This window comes from Heliconius melpomene, chromosome 11 (genome assembly GCF_056956725.1).
Source record: "Heliconius melpomene rosina isolate 202511_hmr_F chromosome 11, ASM5695672v1, whole genome shotgun sequence".
Taxonomy (NCBI): domain Eukaryota; kingdom Metazoa; phylum Arthropoda; class Insecta; order Lepidoptera; family Nymphalidae; genus Heliconius; species Heliconius melpomene.
This window is the reverse complement of record NC_140399.1, coordinates 8165962-8188444: the sequence shown is the minus strand read 5'-3', so window position 1 is coordinate 8188444 and position 22483 is coordinate 8165962. Positions and strand designations below refer to the sequence as shown.

The following is a 22483-nucleotide window of genomic DNA, read 5'->3' as shown; positions in this document are numbered from 1 at the left end:
TTCTAAATTAATGTATTAAATTAATACAAATATTTGGTCGCGTTCACATATTATTCACAATATTTCCATTTAAAAGTAAGTGACACCATTCGGTTATCCTCAATTACATCCTCGTCACATCTTATATATAATTAAATATTTAAATACACATACTAATATGTACGTAGGATGATTGAACTCAAAACTGCACTTTGTTTGATTAAATTTTATACATCATTATATTAATATTATAAATGTGAATGTAAATTTGTTTATTACACTTTCATACCAAAACTACTTAGCCATCATCTTTTTGTGCATATTCTCAAAAGTTATATAAAAACTTTTATTAAAAATAACCTTTGGTTATAATATACAAATAATTTTAAACGAGCGAAGCCGCGTTGGAGTCTCTAGTAATTTAATAAACGATATTTTAATATATAACGACATAATAGCGACCCATGCTTTGTTAATATAGTTGATGGTGTAACATTTTTATTTAATAATAATTTTAAAAAGTTGCTAAGCTGAAACTATTTTATCATTGCTTTCTATTTAATACTATAAAAAAATCTCGTACCGAAGCAAAGGGCGCCATTAAGTTCCGCCGCTTAAAACACAATGGGTCGAGAATTCGGCGAAAAATGAGGAACGAAGTGTCTTAACACTAGGTGCTCTCTGCCTTTTCTGCTCTAAACGGGATACATTGTATACATATAATCTTATACTAAGGATTAACCATAATTGAATGTCCTTATTATCAATATTTTCGCTTATTTCACGCATCATAGTACGCAGATAGAGTAATTTACAAATAACATTTTAAATAAAATAAATAAATAAATAAATAAAAAGTACAATTCATTTGTGACCCAATACTTAACGTTTTTATATCCAACATGCATTGTCATGTAAAAATAGATAATTTAATGAGAAATGGTATGGAATTTTGTCTTGAAATATAATAAGGTTGATAAAAAAAACGCCCTATATATAAACTGCTTATTGATATGACAGCGGGAATATGGATTTATTCAAAGCCATTTTTGTTGAGATGGGTATATTCTTTATCACTTACTAAGTTTACGCATGCGCAAGGAGAATTAATACCATATTGATGAGGGAAAATCAGTAAGCAGCGATCAGCGAGGAAGTTCATAAATCGAGGAGTATTACCCAAAACCGGCAGCCATGTCGGGGAATATGGGCATGGAACAATTGATACCAATTGTTAATAAGCTGCAAGATGCTTTTACGCAGCTGGGAGTGCACATGCAGCTGGACCTGCCTCAAATAGCCGTCGTTGGAGGTCAATCAGCAGGAAAGAGCTCTGTTCTTGAAAATTTTGTTGGCAGGTAAGGTTTCTCCAAAATAACAATTTTAAAAAGATATAGAATGGTACAAAAGTGCTGTAGCTTAAAGTGCAGGAAATAGACTTGGAACCTAATTGCGTAATAGATAATTATGAAAAGCAAAGAAAATAATATAGGTATAGAATTTATACTTTTTAGAAGAAAATGTTTTTATGGCTTTTATTAGTCTTTCCTTAACTTTAAAAAACCGTTTTTGCATATAAGTTATGAAAAAATATTACATAACAATTGATGTTCGGTCATAGTTAAATACACAGCACAATTAATATATTCGTTCATATTCTTTGGTGATTTCTTTTTATTTCTTATTATTCTAGTATTTCATGTCATAATATTAACGTATAAGTGTCCTATATCTTGTGCGCATGTCACGCAGTATTGATCTTACAAACGATTGAGCTAGATGTTTTTATTTATATATTAGGCTAATAAAAATGAAACTAAAACTAATATAATTAAAACTGAAATTTATTTAAGGATTAAATGGTTATAGTTTTATATATTCACCAGATTTTATATATTTACTATAAGCAAGTATAGAAGTATACTCTTTTTGTTTTTTTAATTTCTAAGGATATTTTATAAAATGATTAGTAATTTAAGATAATGTAAGGATAAAAAAACTAGTACGGACTATTTGCCTATTATGAAGCTACAATAAAGAAAAGAGCATATGAATGTGGAGCATATATTTCGTCTGTATTATAAATTAAGGATTTATTTTGAACGTTTTCTATTAACTGACAGTTAAGATGTTATCATTTTAACGAAAAACGGAACGTAGCGTTACCATAACCACCCACCAACCACCATATTGAAAAATAAATTAGTTTATCGATGATGTGAAGTATAGACGATGAGCAAGTATTAAGTGATTTCGTGGTCTTTAGTTAATGTAAATAAGCAAAAATGCCTGGAAATTTTGGAATGCAACAATTGATCCCAATTGTGAACAAATTGCAAGATGCATTTGTTCAAATGGGCGTGCACATGTCCTTAGATCTTCCACAAATTGCAGTTGTGGGTGGTCAATCTGCTGGAAAAAGTTCAGTGCTAGAAAATTTTGTAGGCAGGTGAGATGAACTCTCAAAATGTAATAAGTGAAAATTAAAACTTTATTAAATGTATCTAATATAAAAGGATTTTTATAATTGCTTATATCGAGAGTTTAAGTTGCAATTTAATAGATTATTGTTGTGTTGTTTATCTGACAAAAGAATTTCTTCAATAGGTGCATCTTTTACAGTTTTTTGTAGTCCTAAAGATATAATGATTTTAAATTTGACCATATTAATATTCACAGTTTGTTATGAATAATACAAATATCTTTGGAGATCAAAGTTAATCTTCTTTGTAAATTTAAACTGTTTATTTTTTGTTTAGTGACTTTTACAATTTGGCTTATTATATATTATTTTCTGTAACTTATCAGAAACCAACTGGATAATTAGCAAATTTTCGTTCCTAGCTGAGTTTTATTGTTCCAAGCAATTTCAATTCATGATTTTTCTGTTTCTGAAAGGATTATAACTAAGACACTGATTAAGACTATTAAACACTAATATTACTATTATTGTAAGTCTTAATGACTCATAGAAATGATTGAGTACTTCTTGTTGATTACATATGATTCATGGTTGTTATATTTTAAATTTAAAAGTGTTATTTTTTATATATGTTAAAACAAGTGCTCATAATCAAGCTGCATAAATAAATACATGATAAAAAATTTCATTTTTTAATTAGAATTCAAACTACAATATTTATTTCACTGTGCTTTATATTTACGAATTATAAGTAATTGCTAAAATATTTTATTATAAAATATATTAATTCTTATCCTTGATAATTACATAAGCTAAATTCTGTTTGAACCAGTCCTACCAAGATATATAGTGTGGTATTAGTAAGTAATATTTTTTGTTTTAGAGATTTTTTGCCTCGGGGCTCTGGTATAGTGACTCGTCGGCCTCTTATCCTCCAACTCATTAATGGAAATGCAGGTAAGAAACAATTTTTACGTAATAAATTAATCTGCTACAATATATATATTTGTATACAACTTTTACATTGCAATACATGATATTACCAATTTTAAAATCATTTAAAGTATGACTATATACTAGTAATATAAGAATTAACCTTCATTTATAATTTGAATGTTAAAAACAACTGTGTAATTACTGTTGTGTATTAACTTAATTACTACCATCCTATTTGAGTTTTGAAAAGGAATTGAGTATGTATAATGTTTAGTTTTGTATTCTAATTGAATTCACAAAGAATTAAATTATTTAAGAAACAAATATTATGTTATTATTTTATATAATAAAACTTGTTTTGTAACCCTTGTGTAATAAAACTAGTTTTAAACTCTAAATATTTAAAATTTTGTCATTCTCTAGTATTCAGTAATTTTAAGTGTACAATGTTATTACTAATAGAATATGCAGAGTTTCTGCACTGCAAAGGCAAGAAGTTTACTGACTTCAATGAAGTGCGAGGGGAGATTGAAGCAGAGACTGATCGCATTACAGGCTCTAACAAGGGAATCTCTCCTGTGCCTATCAATTTACGTGTGTATTCTCCTAATGGTAAGTGTTGTGTATTCTTTATTTATTAATTAAAAATATTTATTTGTGTATACACTATAACAAGTTTATTAAATATTTAAAGAAATAATTTATTGTTGCTTTCTTGTTCAATTCAATTAAATATTTCATTCAACCAACATCATCAAATCATGTATAATAAATACATGATTCAAGGTTTGTAATGTGCCTCTTAAACAGTATCAAAGAAGTGCCAATTTAAACATTTTTATATAATGGACTGGGATTTTTATATAGTGGACTTTATTACTATGTCCATACTACTTCCATTTACTACCTATTATCATTAAAATTAAAGTCAACAGTTTTGTGTTGAATGTAGGAACTTCTATCCCACTGAGCTATATATTTTTTCACAAATAATCAAAGTACAGACACTATATTTTTACTGTTTTATTACGTTATAGTTTAGTATAATCTTTGTTATGTAAATAACACTAAAAGATTTTTCTCGAAGAAGTCTTAAAAATATTAATGGTCGCAAATAATACGATAAATGTAAAAAGCTGTTTTCAATTTCATATTTTATAGTTGTCATATTTTATAAAACAAATGGAGATATCGATTTTAGTCCGGAAATTGCAGCTGAACTCAATCTAAGTTCAACAATTACATTGTGATAACATTAAAATTTTACATATTGTTGTTTTATTAAATATTGGGTCATTAAAAATGAGAATGAGAATGAGATATTAATGGTAACTTATTATAATAAACAGTTTGTCATTATGACAAATCTTAGTTGATATACTATTGAAAAGGTAGGCGAGCGTGGTGCAGAGGAATATCGTCTGCCTGTGCCTGAGGGTTGTAGGTTTGATCCCCTCGCTTTGGAGAGAAATCGTTTTGATATCCTCCCATACGAACGCACCGAATCCCGGCATTTGAATTCCGGCAAATATCGGAAGACGTGGGGCGTAATACTAGAGTTCTCTCTACATTGCTTTACAGGATAAATATTATGTATGTTCCTATACATTTTTTAAAGTGAATGCAATTATGAAAAGTGAAGAGAAAAAATGAAGCCTCAGTTTATATAAAATTTTTATGATACGTTGTTAGGTTTCACATTTATATAAAGTTTATATTCAAAATTAATATTTTTAAATATTTGTACTTTTCATGTCACTGGATATTTTATTATCATTCTGCTTAATCAAATCTCCTTTGATAGAATAAGCGAACTTATATAGGTCCATGCATTTGAGTACGTCACGGACTCACTGACCTTTACTACGTGCGTGGGCATTGCAATTAAATGCTTAGCCTATGAGAATAATTTTTAATATACCCATACTTCACATAATTTATTATTGAGATGAGACTTATCTACCGGTCTGTTTGTTAATTAATCTCTTGTAGTATTATTATGTTGTAATCTTAACAGTGTAATTTTCATCTTAAATATTAAGAGAGGCCAGTCGTGGCGCAGGGCACAAGTATGTGACTGTAACGCGATGGTTGTGGGTTCGATCCCCACTCGAGGAAGTGAAATATTTATTTACGTTTATGTTTCCATTTCTTCTCTCTGGTGTCGAGGCAAAGCGCGCCGTTGAGTTCTCAATATCTCACTCAACACGCAATGCCTCCAGAATTCGGGAGAAACTGAGGAACGGAGTGTCTTAACACTAGGCCCCCATTCCCTACCTGCGGGATACAGAATGGAGCTGAAAAATTATAAAATAAAATATTTTAAAGAATAGATTTGATATCTGCTTGGACAATTTTTTGTTTATTTTGCTTTGTTTGGATTTGTATTGCTATTTGTGAGTAAAACACTTACATTCCACAATGACAATTAATACCTAATAATACACCTAACAACAACTATAACTAGATAATAATATATACCACTGTTTATACAACAAGTAATAACAGTAAGCAAGCGTACGTCTGTCAAGTGATGTCTGTTTGATCTTGCTGAATTACAGTCTAAATGAAGTGCTTAATATATTTTATTATACTTATATTGAAATTAGGAAAATTAAAACTTTTCTTTTCTTTTTATAACATAAATATTGTCCTAATTTTAGTGGCCAGTCGTAGAGCACAGGGGCATAAGCGTGTGATAGTAAACGCGACAGGTTGTGGGTTCGATTCCCACTCGAGGTGATGGAATATTTAATATTTTCAATTCGACGGAAAGAGAGGAACAAAGTGTCGGAACTAGTTTCCAAGATTACCCTGATATCAGCTAGTGAAGCTAGAAATAAAATATGTCTTAATTTTCTTAGTTTTTATTTATACTTCAATTATCATTTTTATCTCCATGTAGTGATATCATAAGTTACCTCATGTTATCACGCATGAGCAATCAATTGAGAAAAAAGAGCGAATGTTCAAACATTAAACATACTCTGTTTTATTTCACTATTAATAATGCTTATGTGCAAATAAAAAAAACATGTATATTACTAACTGAAATTAGCTTTGTAGGAGATTTATTGTAAACAAAAATATAAAAATATTAAGTGATATAAGTGATAACAGAATAAATTATTTTTAGTTTTTCCATTGAAAAAAAATGAACGGCAATTGTAAATGAACACAATGAATGTCGACTATTAAAATTAAATTGTCAATGTCAGAATTGATATTAAATTATAATTTAAATTCATTTCAATTCAATAATTTAAATTTCGATGTTATGATCTACATAACATTTATGTAGATGAATTAAATTTTAATAAATGTTAATAATTATTTAATTTGCCGTATCAAAAATATTAATTGGTAAAGCTTGAATTATAATATGTTAATTTCATGACCAAGTAAATCCTAGTTTATCTTATCAGTTTCGTACCTGTTTTATTCGTATGATGCGCGTAAATAGTTTGTTAAGTAGCTCGAGGTGTTTTCACATATTCAGGGTTATTTGGCGCGCGTTCTTTGTTCGCCTTTATATGTTTACAGCTTTACGCTGTATCCCTCATATAGCAGGGTAGGCAGAGGGAACCTAGTGTTAAGACATTTCGTTCACCAATTTCCGACAACGACAACGTCAACGCCGCGTTATTTTTTGATACTTGAGCGAAGAAATGAAAATGTTAATAAATAATAATGCATTGTCCCCGGGTGGAAATCGAACCCACACTCGACGCATTTACAGTCACACGTTTGTGCCAGTACAGCTTATGTTATCTATAGGTAAATTATAATTTGTAAGTCCAAACATAGTTACCACCATTAAATAATATAATTATAGTTTTTTATGTTACTATTCTTATCTTTATAGAAGAAATGATAGATTGAAAATATAATGTTGTACAATGTCCGATAACATTGTCAATAAAAAGATTTTATGAAAACGTTGTTATATTTTTGAAAACTTATCTTTAATTTATTATTTTTTTAATTTCTTTTTAGGTTTCTTCAAAAGTTATTTAGTTTATTTCTTGTTACATTTATTATGATTATATTCCGTGTACCAATCTTAAATGTTTAAAGTTCCATAGTTGACCTCCAATTTTAGCGCCACTGACGCGTGAAAGGCAATGCCCTAATCAAAGCATTTAACTGGTCACTTTAAGTTTATAAATCTCTGTTAAAACAATTGCTATAATTATTGGTTCTTTGTGATATATAGGCTGATATACACCGCTTTCAAGTCTGAGATCGATCTTGAGATGCCTTTTTCTTTCATAAACATATAATTTGTGAATGAAAACGCTATCTCAAGATCGATCTCAGATGTGAGAATGATTTAATAAAGACGGGCCGTACAGCGTAAATTTTAACAATTTACAATCACTGAAAGAGGTCGCTTTGCAGTTAAATATTTAAAAACAATAAATACGTAACGGTGATTTCCTATGACTCACTTCCACCATCATTCAGGTCTGTCCACTCGAAATACGAATAATGTTATGCCATTTTATTTATGAATGAAAAATTGCATATCAATTACAATAATGAAATGATCGATGCTTGCGAGTAGGTGTCATTCTAATTTTATACAGCTATATAAAAAAACTTATCGTAGTAGCGCAAAAAATTGTATGTAAAAATAAACAAACACATAGTTAGGTATAGGTAGTTTGTAGGCAAACTTTTAGATAGTCCGTTTGTTAATATTTATTTCCGTTTTGGGTTATCAAATTCTAAAAGCCTACGAGGTGATTCTATAGTCAACCTATTGAGGAAATTAACTTTTTTTTATTGTGAATCTTTATATTAACCATTTTAACCCTTATGAAATATAATTATTTATTTATCTCAATCACTTTTCCAGTGCTCAACCTGACCCTGATCGATTTACCGGGTCTGACAAAGGTACCCATTGGAGACCAGCCGGCGGACATCGAACAGCAGATCAAGGGGATGATCTTTCAATTCATTAGGCGCGAGTCGTGCCTCATCCTCGCCGTGACCCCAGCTAACACTGACTTGGCGAACAGCGATGCACTCAAACTTGCCAAAGAAGTTGACCCACAAGGTCAGTTACTGATTCAAATTTGTGATGATGTGAAAGTTATGCAAATAATGCATTTGTGGATTTTATATAGCTCGGAAATAATATAAGTAAGAACGGAGTGTCTTAACACTAGGTTCTCTCTGCATACCCTGCAATATGTGAGATACAGCGTAAAGCTGATATTTTTAACCGACTTCTCCAAAAGGAGGAGTACTTTTGACTGTTGTTTTGTTAATACTTTATGTTAATAAATAAATTATGTAGGTCTTCGTACGATTGGTGTAATTACCAAGTTGGATCTCATGGACGAAGGCACGGATGCGCGGGATGTTTTGGAGAATAAGCTTTTGCCCTTACGACGAGGATACATCGGCGTAGTCAACCGTTCACAGAAGGATATTGATGGTAGAAAGGACATCGGCGCCGCCCTCGGTGCTGAGAGAAAGTTCTTCCTCAGGTGAGTGCCATGAAGGAGAAGGAATGTGGCTTGTTTTGAGGCTAGTTGTGGCTGGTTGAGGGTTTGATACCAGTCGAGAAAAATAAAATATATTTAAATTTATGTGTGAAGCTGATTACTGGCTTGTTACGTGCGTATATTAATTGAATCAGTAGACGCAACGACCATTATTGTTTTTATTTACTTATCAAAGAATGCGTTGATTGTTATGTTTATATAAATATATTTATTGTTTTCTCTACGTTACTGGCGTTTTATTTAAATAGTATTGAAATAATATCGAAAAATGCATGTTTGAAGATAAATTTATAAAATATTCATTTCTTCATTTACTTCAATCATAATCCAGATTATAAATCTTATAGTGATATCCCTTCAGCTCTTGTTTTTATATTTCAAAATCTGCTTCTTGTTCGTGCTAAAAATGTTGTTTTTAGACGTTGTACAAGTGGAAAAATAATGTGACTTTATTGGTAATATTTATTATATTAATGTCTATATAAATTTATTAAAGTTTAAAGTAATTTCAGAATATGGGGTATAAACAGTTTTATGGAAAAATAACTAGTTCTTATCTTTTAGTCATCTTGATGAAGATAGAGTAAATAAAATTAGCGTACTTTATTTTCCTGTTTTTCTATCGGTGTCAATTTTATTTATTACACATATTATTAGTAGTTGGATATTAGGTTCACATTGAATTTACTATGTCTCGAAAATTTGGCAGAAAATTTGAAAGGATCTTAATACTCGGTTCCCTCTGCCTAATCCTGCTATATACGGTATACCAGCGTGAACCTAAAAAAAATACAAAATAAAAAATTTAGTATCTTTATTTCAGCCATCCTTCTTACCGGCATCTTGCGGACCGTCTCGGCACCCCTTATCTCCAGCGTGTCCTCAACCAGCAGCTCACGAATCACATTCGCGATACCCTCCCCGGTCTCAGAGACAAATTGCAGAAGCAGTTGCTGGCTCTGGAGAAGGATGTGGAACAGTATAAGCACTTTCGACCTGATGATCCATCTATCAAGACTAAGGCTATGTTGCAGTACGTTCTATTTTTTAATTTTTTATTTTCGTTTTTGGGAGGCCGTAGCGGGGCAATGGCGCAGTATGGTGTGAATGTACACGTGATGGTTGTGGGTCCGATTCCCACTCGGGGAATTGAATTAGCCCTAGTTACAAGATAAAGTGCGGCATTGAGTTGCTCCACTCAACATGTAATGTTTTTAAAATAAGGCAGAAAGTGTAGGGAGTCTATTTTTAAATAATAACACTATTATTAGCCATAATATTTTTATTTATTCTTATGTATATGATAGGTGCAGTATTAAAAACTTACAAATAATGATATAATACATTTTTTTTGTAGAATGATCCAGACGTTACAAACAGATTTCGAACGTACCATCGAAGGTTCTGGATCAGCTCAGATCAATACCAACGAGCTATCAGGAGGTGCCAAAATCAATAGACTCTTTCATGAGAGATTTCCCTTTGAAATTGTTAAAATGGAGTTTGATGAGAAGGAATTGCGACGGGAGATCGCATTCGCTATTAGAAATATTCACGGTATTCGAGTAAGTAATTTTTAAGTTTAATACTAATATGAATTAAGATTACTCTAAAAAATCAAATGATCTTAGTGAATCGAGATTTTTTACTTATGTCATAAATTGGTAGCTAACAAATTGCTATAAAGTAAAGTTTGTATAATTGTATATATTATCTATAATTAACATTTAAATGAATATTTTCTTTTAAATAGGTTGGTCTGTTTACCCCTGATATGGCGTTTGAAGCTATAGTAAAGAAACAAATTTCACGACTTAAGGAGCCCTGTCTCAAGTGTGTCGATTTGGTCGTACAAGAACTATCGAATGTAGTGCGTATTTGTACTGAAAGGGTAAGTTCGATTTCTGTGCAATGACGTTATATTAAGTTTATACTGTATCCCCACATGTCCCGTTACTCGCGGCTGTGTATGTGGTATTTAGATATTTTTTTTAAATGGGCAATATCTCGGTAAGGGTAAAGTTTCATTGTATACTATAAGGGGTAAATACAGTTGGAAATTACCTTTTGATCATCTGTATCAGCTTGCCTATTTTACTAACCACCTGCATAGAGTCTACCCAGTATGGCCAATGACGTTATCCTGTACAAAGTTTAGTAAGCCCATCGACGTCATAACCAGCTTCCTGTCTACCCATCCACAGATGTCCCGCTACCCCCGCCTGCGTGAGGAGACGGAGCGCATCATCATGACGCACGTGCGTTCGCGCGAGAACCAGTGCAAGGACCAGCTCGTGCTGCTCGTGGACTGCGAGCTGGCCTACATGAACACCAACCATGAGGACTTTATTGGTTTTGCTAAGTATGATTTATACTTTTGATTGTTTTTTTAACCGATTGCTTGATCCAAATTAATGATGGTAATGTGTTTACGTATGTGTGTTAAGAAATTATGTTTTTATTGTTAAATTGAAAGATTAACAGTTGAGGTTCATTCTTCAATCAATTTAATTTAACAGTCGATTTTTTTTAATTTATACATATTTGACACTATGTTTTTTTTTAACAAATATATTTAAGCTTCTTGTAAACTTTAGTCTTTCATGTAAGCGTAAATCTTCTGCTAGTTCGTTCCGAAACTACAAGATCATATTATAGTTACGTATAATAATGGTTAACTTTCGAATTAACAGTAATATTAAGAAAACAGTATTCTTTCCAGCGCACAGAATCAATCGGAAAATTCAGCTAAGACTGGTCATCGAGCTCTTGGAAACCAGGTGATCAGGAAGGGATATATGTGCATTCATAATTTGGGAATTATGAAGGGTTAGTATTATATTTAACATCTAATAAGTATCTGTGACGTTATAGATACAATTGATTATTATCAGCTAATAATTAACTAATTAATACTTTATGCAAATCTTTTATAAGGAAATATTGTTTATACTATATAAAAAAAATCTTCTAAAAAATTCAATTGATGTCGCAGTGGTGCAATGAATTTGACTGTAAACTCCTTAGAGAAATGATTTTTAATATTTTCACTTCTTCGCTTTGGTAGTAAGCCAAACCGCGCTGTTGAGTTCTGCCAATCAACAGTGTCTCGAAAATTCGGCAGAAAGTGGGGAGTAGTGTCCTAACACTCTAATTTTTGCTACATGTTGTTTCCAGGTGGTTCCCGTGACTACTGGTTCGTGCTCACATCGGAGAGTATCTCCTGGTTCAAGGACGAGGAGGAACGCGAGAAGAAGTACATGCTGCCTCTCGACGGGCTCAAGTTACGCGATCTGGAACAGGGTTTCATGTCGCGTCGTCATATGTTCGCGCTATTTAACCCCGAGGGCCGAAATGTCTATAAGGTTTGATAATTTTATATGAACATTATATATAATATAATATTCTTTGTAAAATTGTCATTATTGTTTTGAGGATATAATATTATTAAAAAGGTTTAAATCTAATTTTTTTTTTCATTGTATAAGTAACTTTTATAATAAAATGTTTACTTGATTTACGATTTTAGACAATAATTTGTAATGAAAATATATTTTAAAGGATAAATAATATATTTACAGGACTATAAGCAACTAGAATTGTCTTGTGAAACTCAGGACGATGTGGACTCGTGGAAGGCGTCCTTCCTGAGAGCTGGCGTATATCCCGAGAAGACTTCCGAAGCAGCTAACGGAGATGAGGTGAGTAAATTAATACTGAAAACGTTAGTGTTGCCTGTTTTCTTTCTTATACTTTTTAACCTTCGTTTTTTCATTTTTCCCTATATTATAAAATGTAGCTTATCCGAGCAGTGTATTGCTTTTTATATTTAAAAAAAATATATATTATATACATATACTTCTCTATACAATGTATATGTGAAAATTGAGTTATCCAATGATTTATTGTTTTGCCATGCGATACAGAGCGAAGGAAACGAGGTTTGTCAAAAAAGGCTTTTTGATTTGGTATTATATGTTCTCATGAATCACATAACGAGATCATAGAGTGAATTTCAAGAAGATGAAGTGGGTATTGGTGGAAATTATAATTTCATGAAATAATATTCTCTTTAATAGAAATTTTCTTGAAGTACATTTGTGTTAATAATAATAGTGTTAAAGCATGTAGTGTACTAATTGTGTGCGGTGCATTGCAAATATCACGCTACACCATAACAAATACATTAATACTAACTATTTAGAAATTAATATGTAAAACACTTGATTGTATCGAAACCACCTGAAACACTGACGCCAAAAATACTTTTTTTCCTTCACACGCTTCTTAATATGTAGTTTTGTATTATATTAATATGTAATTATAAATATGTGTGTAGATTATATAGCATTTTTATGTTTTTATTCTTGTTTAAGTGCTTATAATTTTTCGTTACTTTTTTTTCATATTTTTTTATTTTCTACCTAGCATGTTGTTAAAATTAAACAATTTAGCTTTGTGTTTTTTAAGAGTTATTTTTTTATTTTTAGTTATTTCTGCCTTTCCCGGGGTTGGGTGGAAATAAGAGAGTAAGTCGTTAGTATTTTCGAGGTTTGTGGTTTTGATTTAAAAAATGGCTTCTTATTGAATGTAGGGTGTATAAATTTTGTACAGAATGCAAATATGGAATTGCAATTGCAAATATATAAAAGATAAAATATTGTTTTTTTTATTACTAATTGCATTATTGGAATTGGTGAGTATGATGCTAACTTGAGGCGTGTTTGGTTCTTTTGTAGGTTTTTTTAGCTACGAAGATCAGGATTTTATAAATGGTTAAAAATCTTAAATATAGGTCTTATAGCTATATTGTGATGCATGATACGTTTACCCGATTTGTTTGTACTAAATTAACGCAAAATTTTAGTAGATGGCTGATAATAATATGCTAAATTACTTTAGATTATGCTAAAGTACTAACAATATTCATTCCATTATTACAATAATCATATTTTTTAATAGATGGCTACAAGTTAGTTATAGTACGCTTTTAGATAATTTTTAGTCAAAATTATATTAACTGTTGAATTATTCTGGTCAATTTTTAAAAATACTGTTAGCAACAAAAAAATTGTTTTTAATTTTAATATTTTTTCATTTTAAAATCTTTTTCCTTTAAACAAATCCGATATGAAATTACAACATAAAAATTATGAGGGACCGATTACGAAGGCAAATTTTGATCAAGAAGATCTATACTAAATACATAGATAGTTATAGACATTATATTTATTTTGAAAATAATTGTTTTCAGAGCTCTGACACGTCAGGCACAAGCAGCATGGACCCGCAGTTGGAACGGCAAGTGGAGACCATCCGCAATCTGGTGGACTCCTACATGCGTATAGTGACCAAGACAACCCGTGACCTTGTACCAAAGACAATCATGATGATGATCATCAATAACGCGAAGGACTTCATCAATGGCGAGCTTCTCGCTCATTTGTATGCATCTGGTGATCAGGTTTGTTTGGTTGTTTTGTATTATCTCAATAAATAGGTGATTGTAGGCTAAAGTTTCAATTTAGGTAATTATGTAATTTGTGTTGGTTATTTTCAAGTTGGTTATGGGTTCTATTTCCACTAGAGCGAATGAATTAGTTACATTTTCTCGGCGATTTCCTTTGCCTTTTCTGTTATATATAAAACAGAATGTAAATCTAAAAAATAAGTAAACTATTGACATTGATTAGAGTTTAAAGCCTATGTATATATATAAAAATACATTTACCACACAACTATCAAATATCACATCTGTCCCCAGTCCCAAATGATGGAGGAGTCGCCCGAAGAGGCGCTGAAGCGCGAGGAGATGCTGCGCATGTACCACGCGTGCAAGGAGGCGCTCCACATCATCGGGGACGTGTCCATGGCGACGGTCAGCACGCCCGTGCCGCCGCCCGTCAAGAACGACTGGCTCGAGGGCCGCCTGGACTCGAACCCGCGCTTGTCGCCGCCCTCGCCCGGAGGCCCGCGCCGCGCCGCGCCCGCGCAACAAGGTACCCACCTCCCACGCTGCATTACATGCTATATAAATAAATTTTCGAATCTTAAAAGAAGGTACAGCTATTGTCCACAGATAAAAATGAAATGTAACTTTAACGGATACTGTAAAAATCTCCCTCAAGAGATGCTAAAAACATAAATAAGTTGCAACAAGGCGTTTGGATGGTTTCCAAGAAGCACGGGTTCTAGTCACGCTGCCTTCAATTTCTTGTTAACATTTGCAGGATCGCTGGGGCAACGCGGCGCACCCCCGGTACCGGGCGGTGGTGCGGGCCGGCCCGCGCCCCCACTTCCGTCGCGGCCGGGAGGTGCCGCGCCTCCGCCGCCCGCCGGCCGCCCCACGCCCTCGCAAGGCCTGCCCGCGCCGCTCATACCGACGTGAGTACTCTCTGTTAAAACAAGTGTAAGACCGGATTCACACTTTAGTAAAAAAGAACATTCTTACTCTCGTTCCGGTTAAGTTCCGGTTCAACACAAATGTAACATTATTTCTAATATAAAAAAATATTTCATGAGATCCGATATCGGACCGAGAACGAATCGTGGCCGACACTATAGTGTAGATCCTCCCTATGTCGCGTATGTCTGACAAAATATACACGATTCAAACCCGTGCATTTAGTCTCGTGCCTAAATTTGTTCCTTCCTTATTTTTTTAGATTTTACAAATGATAACAAAAATAAAAATAGTTTAATCTAAACTACATTTATGTTCGAATGCAAATATTTGCAATTTCAAAACGATTCTAATCAACAGTAGTATTAGCGTCGACGAAATAACTATTTTTTTTTTCAATATAATAATAATTGGTTTTCTCTTCCAATGTATTGACAACAAGGTATTTTTAGATATTTTAGTATTATATGCATTTACAAGGTTTTGAAGACAGTTACTATTTGAGTATTTAGTTTAGATATATTGTTTGTGTAACACAGAATTTAAAAAGTTACTTATTTTATTACTGTTTGTGGCATATTTTTGTATTCAAATATATGTAATAATATCCTAACTATATATGTAATTATATTGTCTGCTTGCTTCTATAAAATAAACAAGATTTTTGTGGGTGATGTAACCGCCATAATTGCATTTTTGTGTGGGCCTGGTGTTTATTTAATTTTTATAACATTTGTGCTTTATTTATTATAACGTTTAGTAAATAACAAAAACATTTTACTAACTGCAAGTACCTTTGTTAATATTATTGAAAAAAAAAAACACATTTTAAGAAACATGCCGGATATATTATGTTAGCAAAGGTTTTGCAAACGAGTATATGGTTGTTCACAGACGGCGCTAATTGCTGAAGGCGTTATTAACATAAGTTACGTACATAGTTACGAACACGAGGTACTAACTGACGAGCATGTTGACTTAGTGCAGTTTATAATAATATCATAATTCTCACGAAAATATCATATTTGTCGTTTTTTTTATTGTACACCAAAATTTTAGTTATTAAATATTCACAATATATTGGATCATAGTGGATTATTCTTTATGTTACCTAAAGTAATTTATTATTTATCAACAGATTGTAATAAGTTAACAATTTGTCAGCGGTGAAGTATTTATACAAAATGTTATATACAATATATGTGGATTGAGCCACAGATACTTATGATACGTCTGAAAGAATGTTGCTTCCAAAATTTAAATATTAAAAAAATATATAATATGTAGGGATTAGAAGTATTATGCGAAATTACCGCTCCTTTATACCGCGGGCAGCCGTCACAAGGACTTAATTTGTTTAATAAATATTTTTTTTATGAGGTCACCTAATTTTTGACAGTTATATTTTTTATAGAAATTACAAGGTTGTGCTCTCATCGAAGGGCTGTCCGTGGAATAATATTTATAAATTACGTTTATATCATATGTTATGCACTATAATAAATTTCAATCGATTACAATTAATGTTAATATGCAACTTCTAGAATTTTTTTGTTTTTATAATTATTGTTTTAAAATAATATTTTGTGTTTCGATAATGGATGCACTGCATGATATAGATGTCACTAATCAATCTGTGTGTGGTCTTCTGTGTATAGCGTTTTCAAAATTGTTTTAAGTACCATTATTTGTACTTTTATAATTTAGATACATGTATCACAATTTACTTTCGTATTTTTTTTTACAAATATAGGTAAATTATATTTAATCTAGTTATTAACCGATTTAGTGGTTTATTCCATTCACAGTTGCCCTGTAAGAAGTTTCATGCACTTCAAATATTCAATGCATATAAAATGTAATATTATTATCAATTATGGCAGTTACATCAGGAAGTCTTACAGAGAAGCTGTGAGAACTAATGTTGCATTTTTTGAGATTTTTTGATTTTGTTGATTAGTTTTTTATCCACTTACGAAAATAGGTCATGTACAATGTAATTATACATTAAAATTTTATTTTTTTAGATTGTACAAATGATAACAAAAATAAAATTAGTTTATCTAATTTGAACTACGTTTACGTTCCGACACAACTACAGCATAAATAGTAAATGAAGTAAATGACAATAATAAAATAAAAAAAAATTAGGCGTCCGGGGTCCGCGGGCGCGGCGGCGGTGGGCGCCATGGGGCAGCTTCCGCCTCACATGCGCCAGCAGATCAACCAGGCCGTGGGGCAGGCGGTCACCAACGCCGCCATCAACGAGCTCGGATCGGCCTTCGCCAGATTCAAGTAAATGCAACGCAACCTTGGGTGTATATGCGATCTAGTGTTACCATATATAATAAATATTTATGCCACTGGGTGTATACTGTATACTATGGCTAGAGTTTGACGCGAAATGTTTGTAACCATTAGCTCAATGCTCAGAAAGGGCAGTTAAGGATAGTAATAAAAAAAAATATAAAAAAAACTTTGTTGTGATTTGATACACTGGCAACACTAGATCAATAATTGTAAGAATGCACTGAATATTGAATCGGTTTCGTACCACCGTGTAACTTAGTTTTCGCATTGTCAACCGTCAGCTTGGATATGAAATATTTTAAAAATATGATATTTTATCATACTTATAATTAGTAATGTTCTATCTCTCTCTGTGTTTCATTTTTATATCTGAGCTGATGACTGTGTTACCAATTTACTTGTAAATAAATAAAAAGGCAGCCTAATATTCTTATGTGGTCTGCGACTTCGTACATATATTTTTTTATATGGAATTGTTTACCCCAAAACTGTTGCCAAACATATCCTTTGTGCGTTAATGTTACAGAATGTTTAAATGAGTGTAATAATTAAATATTTACATTTCTGCAAAGTGACTTCGCTTATGCCTAGTAACTGGAAAGTGTCGTCTAACATTGTCCTGTGTTTGTCGTCTAACAGCTTTGTGTTGTAAGTTGCAAACTATTTGTTAACTTTTAATGATGAAAATTCGAATATTGTTCGTTCGTTGAGTTCCGTCACTCAACAAGCTGTATATTCTATGAAATTATGTATTATACATAATATACTTGAGATATATTTCATATGATAACTGAAATAGTATTTTTATGTTTTATTTTTTTATACATGAAACGAATGGCTATCCGAATTTTGTGCTTTATGTCAAATTTCTAATATTAACAAATTTCCTAACCTGATTGATTCAATTGACAAACGTATAATAGTTTTAGCTAAATACAATAGCATAGCACTATGTATTACAAACTGTTAAATAGATTTCCTCGAGCTTTGTTTCAAGTTTGATGTGATGTCAGTTTTGTGTTGTTGTTACCATAGCAACAACCATTGTATATTTCTTTTATTTTTTAGTAAGAATGAAGATCACACACGATGTTAACCATTATTATTTTTATTACTATTGGTAAGGCTCTTTGAATAATTTTAGTTGTATCTTTCCTTTTAGATCTCATATATTCAAATCGAATCCAACATTGCTACAATTAAAAGTATTTACTGAGCCAAAATTTAAAATATGAAATTAATTTTTACTTGCACAATATTTTACGTTAATTTCATTTGATATGTAAAAATGTATCTAGATTAAAATTTAAAAATGACGATAACGTTTTGAGGTTATAATAATATTAGAAATTTAAAAAACTTTATAAATTCAGTATTAACTGCGAATAAATCCTGCGCAGTGCTTTAGGCTATAAATAAATATACCATGTTGATCCTTTACCTATATTTGTATGCGAGATGTATTCCACGACGTGGCTGGGTTTAGTTTTTTGAAAGTTCAACGGCTCAGGATTAGATATTATGGGAGTTCGTTTGTTTGTCAATGTTACGACGTTCCGGATTGCATCTAATATTAAATATGCATATCAACCGTATTGTTTTTTTGTATATTTGCTAGGATTGAATTCGTAATATAAAGACTCGAGAAGTTTGTTGATGTTTACTGCACTTGACGATCTTGTAGTTTAGCTGCGTAGCAAGGAAACTAGCCGTTTTGTCGTTACTATTGACCGCTTGAATGATGGGACTATTAATTTGATAAAAATATACTGACTTTTAAAATCTATTTCGATTTATCCTAATAATATTATTAAATGTGAAAGTGTGTTAGGATGCATGTTTGTTCCACTTTGACGCAAAAACTGCTGGACAGATTTAGATGATACTTTGCAGCAACGTATGTTATACCTCAGAATAATACATAGGCTACAATTTATGTAAAGATTGTGTAATTTGGCTATTTATAACAATAACTATATAGTATATGTAATGAAATTGGTTAAAGCAAATAAAGAATTAATGCATAGCTGCTACAAACTCAAATTCTAATTAAAATGTGCACTTTTTAGGGCCTAAAATATATAAGCATTCCAATTCTAGATTTCAATCGGTCTAAAGTAATTACAAAGCGTTCTCACCTCGGTGTTTAGGTGTTTCGGTAGCTTAGGGACTAACACTCAAATTTCTATTTCCGTCTTATAGTGACGTACGCGTACCTAAAGTATATAAAAGTTAAATGCATTTATTCAATGAATATAATCCAGCTTGTCTGTTATTGTATAATGAACGATTGAATCAGTGTTACTAATCGATGTCTATAGCGACGTTTATTGCATTTGTATGAAATAATCACAATGTTAACATTACAATTATTATGTAAATTATTTGTACTTATGGATGGCTAAGACCAAAGCGTTCGTCTCGGAATGTTGCTGTCAGCAACATCTTTGGTCAATTATTAGATGTTTCATCTGTGGTGATACATTATAAAACGTTATTAAATATGTAAAACATTAATATAAATATAAATTTTAATCTTGAGAGTTATCGTGTTATAACGTAGTCTCGCTTGTATCATACTGTTTGACCAAACCCACAGTTATTAGCTGCGCAGTTTTCTCTCCATTGAATATTCTATCGTTATTCCTTTATTCCCACATGGCGTCAGTACGATTTTTCTATTCAGTACTAAGAAGTGACGTCATCGTATACAGTTCCTACATAATTTCGATGCTCTAGCTATTAAATTCCATTGCTCTTATCAACATTGACGAAATTGTATGAAAAAATAATAATAATAATCGATTCATAAAGTTTTGCTCTCTCGTTAATAGCGTTAGTACCATCGAAAAGGTATAGGAGGAGATTGTTGGATTTGATATAGTTTATTAATATTGTTAATCTTATGCTGTAAAAATAGAATAATTAAATGCTATATGTGTAACGAGGCAGTTTGATTTAGACCAATAAGTACTTACATTTAATATTATTTAACATCTTTACTGAGTAAAATAATAAACAAAAGGACATCTTTTTTAGGTAAGATATATTTCAGTGTTTTGGTATATTTCAATAAGATACGACCTATTTATTTTTTACCTTTATTACTATAAAGTAATAATAATAGTGGAATTAAACAAATCCTCGTGTAACTCAGGATATCTTTTTTTATTACAGTTTTTTTTTATTAGCTTAAATACAGTATATGTGTATTGTACTTGTATCTTATTGATTTATATAAATATTATAATATGGAATGAAGCATGCCTAAAACATTACGTTGTGCATGGGTAATCGGACATATATTGCTTTAACCATTAATAATAGATTTTTAACATTATATACATTTTATTTAAATATTCGTCTCATTCTGTGTAGGATGTTGTTATATTGAAAATATCTTAATCGTTTTGTTTTATCTGTATATAGTTGACATTACATTTGTTTTTTTATAGCATGAGATAGCTGCTTTAAAAATATATTTTGTCTGTTGTATTACGTTTTCTGTTGTAAAATTGTTTTTCTAAATTGCTTAAACGCACATTGTAAATGTTCTTATTCACTGCATTAATGTTCATTGTCAAAGTTGTACCTTAAATAAGTATGTAATTTATTTTTAAATGTATAAATAATAATGCCAATTTCATATGTTACTAGCCGACCAGTGCCTAACGTGCCACCAAAGCTGCCCGAGAGACCGCAGAACGGACGGCCATATTGAACGCCCCCCGCCGCCATTTTGTGTTAAGCTGCTATGTAAATATAATTTGTACTCATACATGTATTGATTATTTACAATATTTATTGTATATTAATTAGAAACGATATCACGTTTTTAGTGCTATTTATGCGAAACTAAGAGTTTATTTATTTGCTCCCATTTCAAAATATCTAATGCGACATTTTATATGCAGAAAAGTAATCGAATTTTGTCAAATAATATTTATATTGTAATAATATAATGTATTTTGCTTCGTTCTAGAATAAATCTTGGACAATATTGATGTATTAACTACAATGTAAAAGTGTATATATGTTGATTAGTTACATTATAATAGTTAGCCAATTTATCTTATTGTATTTTCGATGTCTATAGATATGTAATATGAATGATATTTTAAATTAATAAAATTAGTCAAATTGATAATTTAAAATCGTTTGTGATATGAGGAAGGTGCTTTTCAAAAATGCACTTTTGTGAGATTTACACTGAATTAATTAATAAATAATTGATGTGGCATTTACTTAATACTGCCGCGTGTGTTACGCGACAAAATAGTTCCTTTATACATACATATTTTGACAGAACGTAGTATTTCTTATTTAAAAGAAAAATGTAAGAACATATTCTTATATGTTTTTTATATTGAATAATTAATTTTAATTAATTATGAATAAAAGTGAGTAAAGAAATCAAATGGAACTATATTTTATAGGCAATAAATTTATTAACAATACATTAGTTTACGTATGTATCTAAATAAATCGAAAAATGTATATTACAACCCTAACATTCCTTTGGTGTTCACGCGGCAGAGAAGTTGTACCTTTAAAGTGTATATAGATGTAATATAGCTGTGACCTGTTTATACATTGTGTACTTGTGATGCAGACTGTAATAAATGTGTAAATAAAATATAATCGCTGATTTACGTTTTTTGTTAATTGTTTTTCCTTTATAATACATTTTATTAAGTAAATAGAAGAAGGTACCTAGGTGCGTATCGATACGCCCCTTTCCGTAGAACTTTTTATATCGATATAAGTACCGAGATATTGGTCAAATGCTTCGTATTGTATCGTATTATCTAACATCATGAAATCATTTCTAAATCTTATATTTTCGTATTAATAAAATTTTAAATAAATAAAATAAAATTTTACAAAAAAAGTCTAGAAGAGTAAGTATTGATA

The 22483-nt window shown here is 31.2% G+C and overlaps 1 protein-coding gene across 15 annotated transcripts; it reads left to right on the top strand.

Annotated features, from left to right (window-relative positions):
* Window positions 1–1098: 1098 nt before the first annotated feature.
* shi (dynamin-1 shibire) lies at window positions 1099–22217 on the top strand. Of its 15 annotated transcripts, none has more exons than XM_085193691.1 (19): window positions 1099–1337; window positions 3285–3358; window positions 3800–3949; window positions 8199–8402; window positions 8646–8838; window positions 9680–9889; window positions 10214–10421; window positions 10610–10747; window positions 11061–11218; window positions 11567–11685; window positions 12034–12221; window positions 12438–12557; window positions 12783–12797; window positions 13347–13385; window positions 14111–14320; window positions 14621–14855; window positions 15087–15240; window positions 17411–17554; window positions 21227–22217. In XM_085193691.1, the coding sequence occupies exons 1-19, from the start codon at window positions 1174–1176 to the stop codon at window positions 21288–21290; spliced, it is 2787 nt and encodes a 928-aa protein (XP_085049817.1). In that variant the 5' UTR covers window positions 1099–1173; the 3' UTR covers window positions 21291–22217. The 15 variants fall into 15 exon arrangements, with proteins under 15 accessions (XP_085049817.1, XP_085049819.1, XP_085049825.1 ...); XM_085193693.1 differs by having other exon boundaries at window positions 1100–1337; window positions 11579–11685; XM_085193692.1 differs by lacking the exon at window positions 1099–1337 and adding an exon at window positions 2126–2428 and having other exon boundaries at window positions 11579–11685.
* Window positions 22218–22483: the final 266 nt, after the last annotated feature.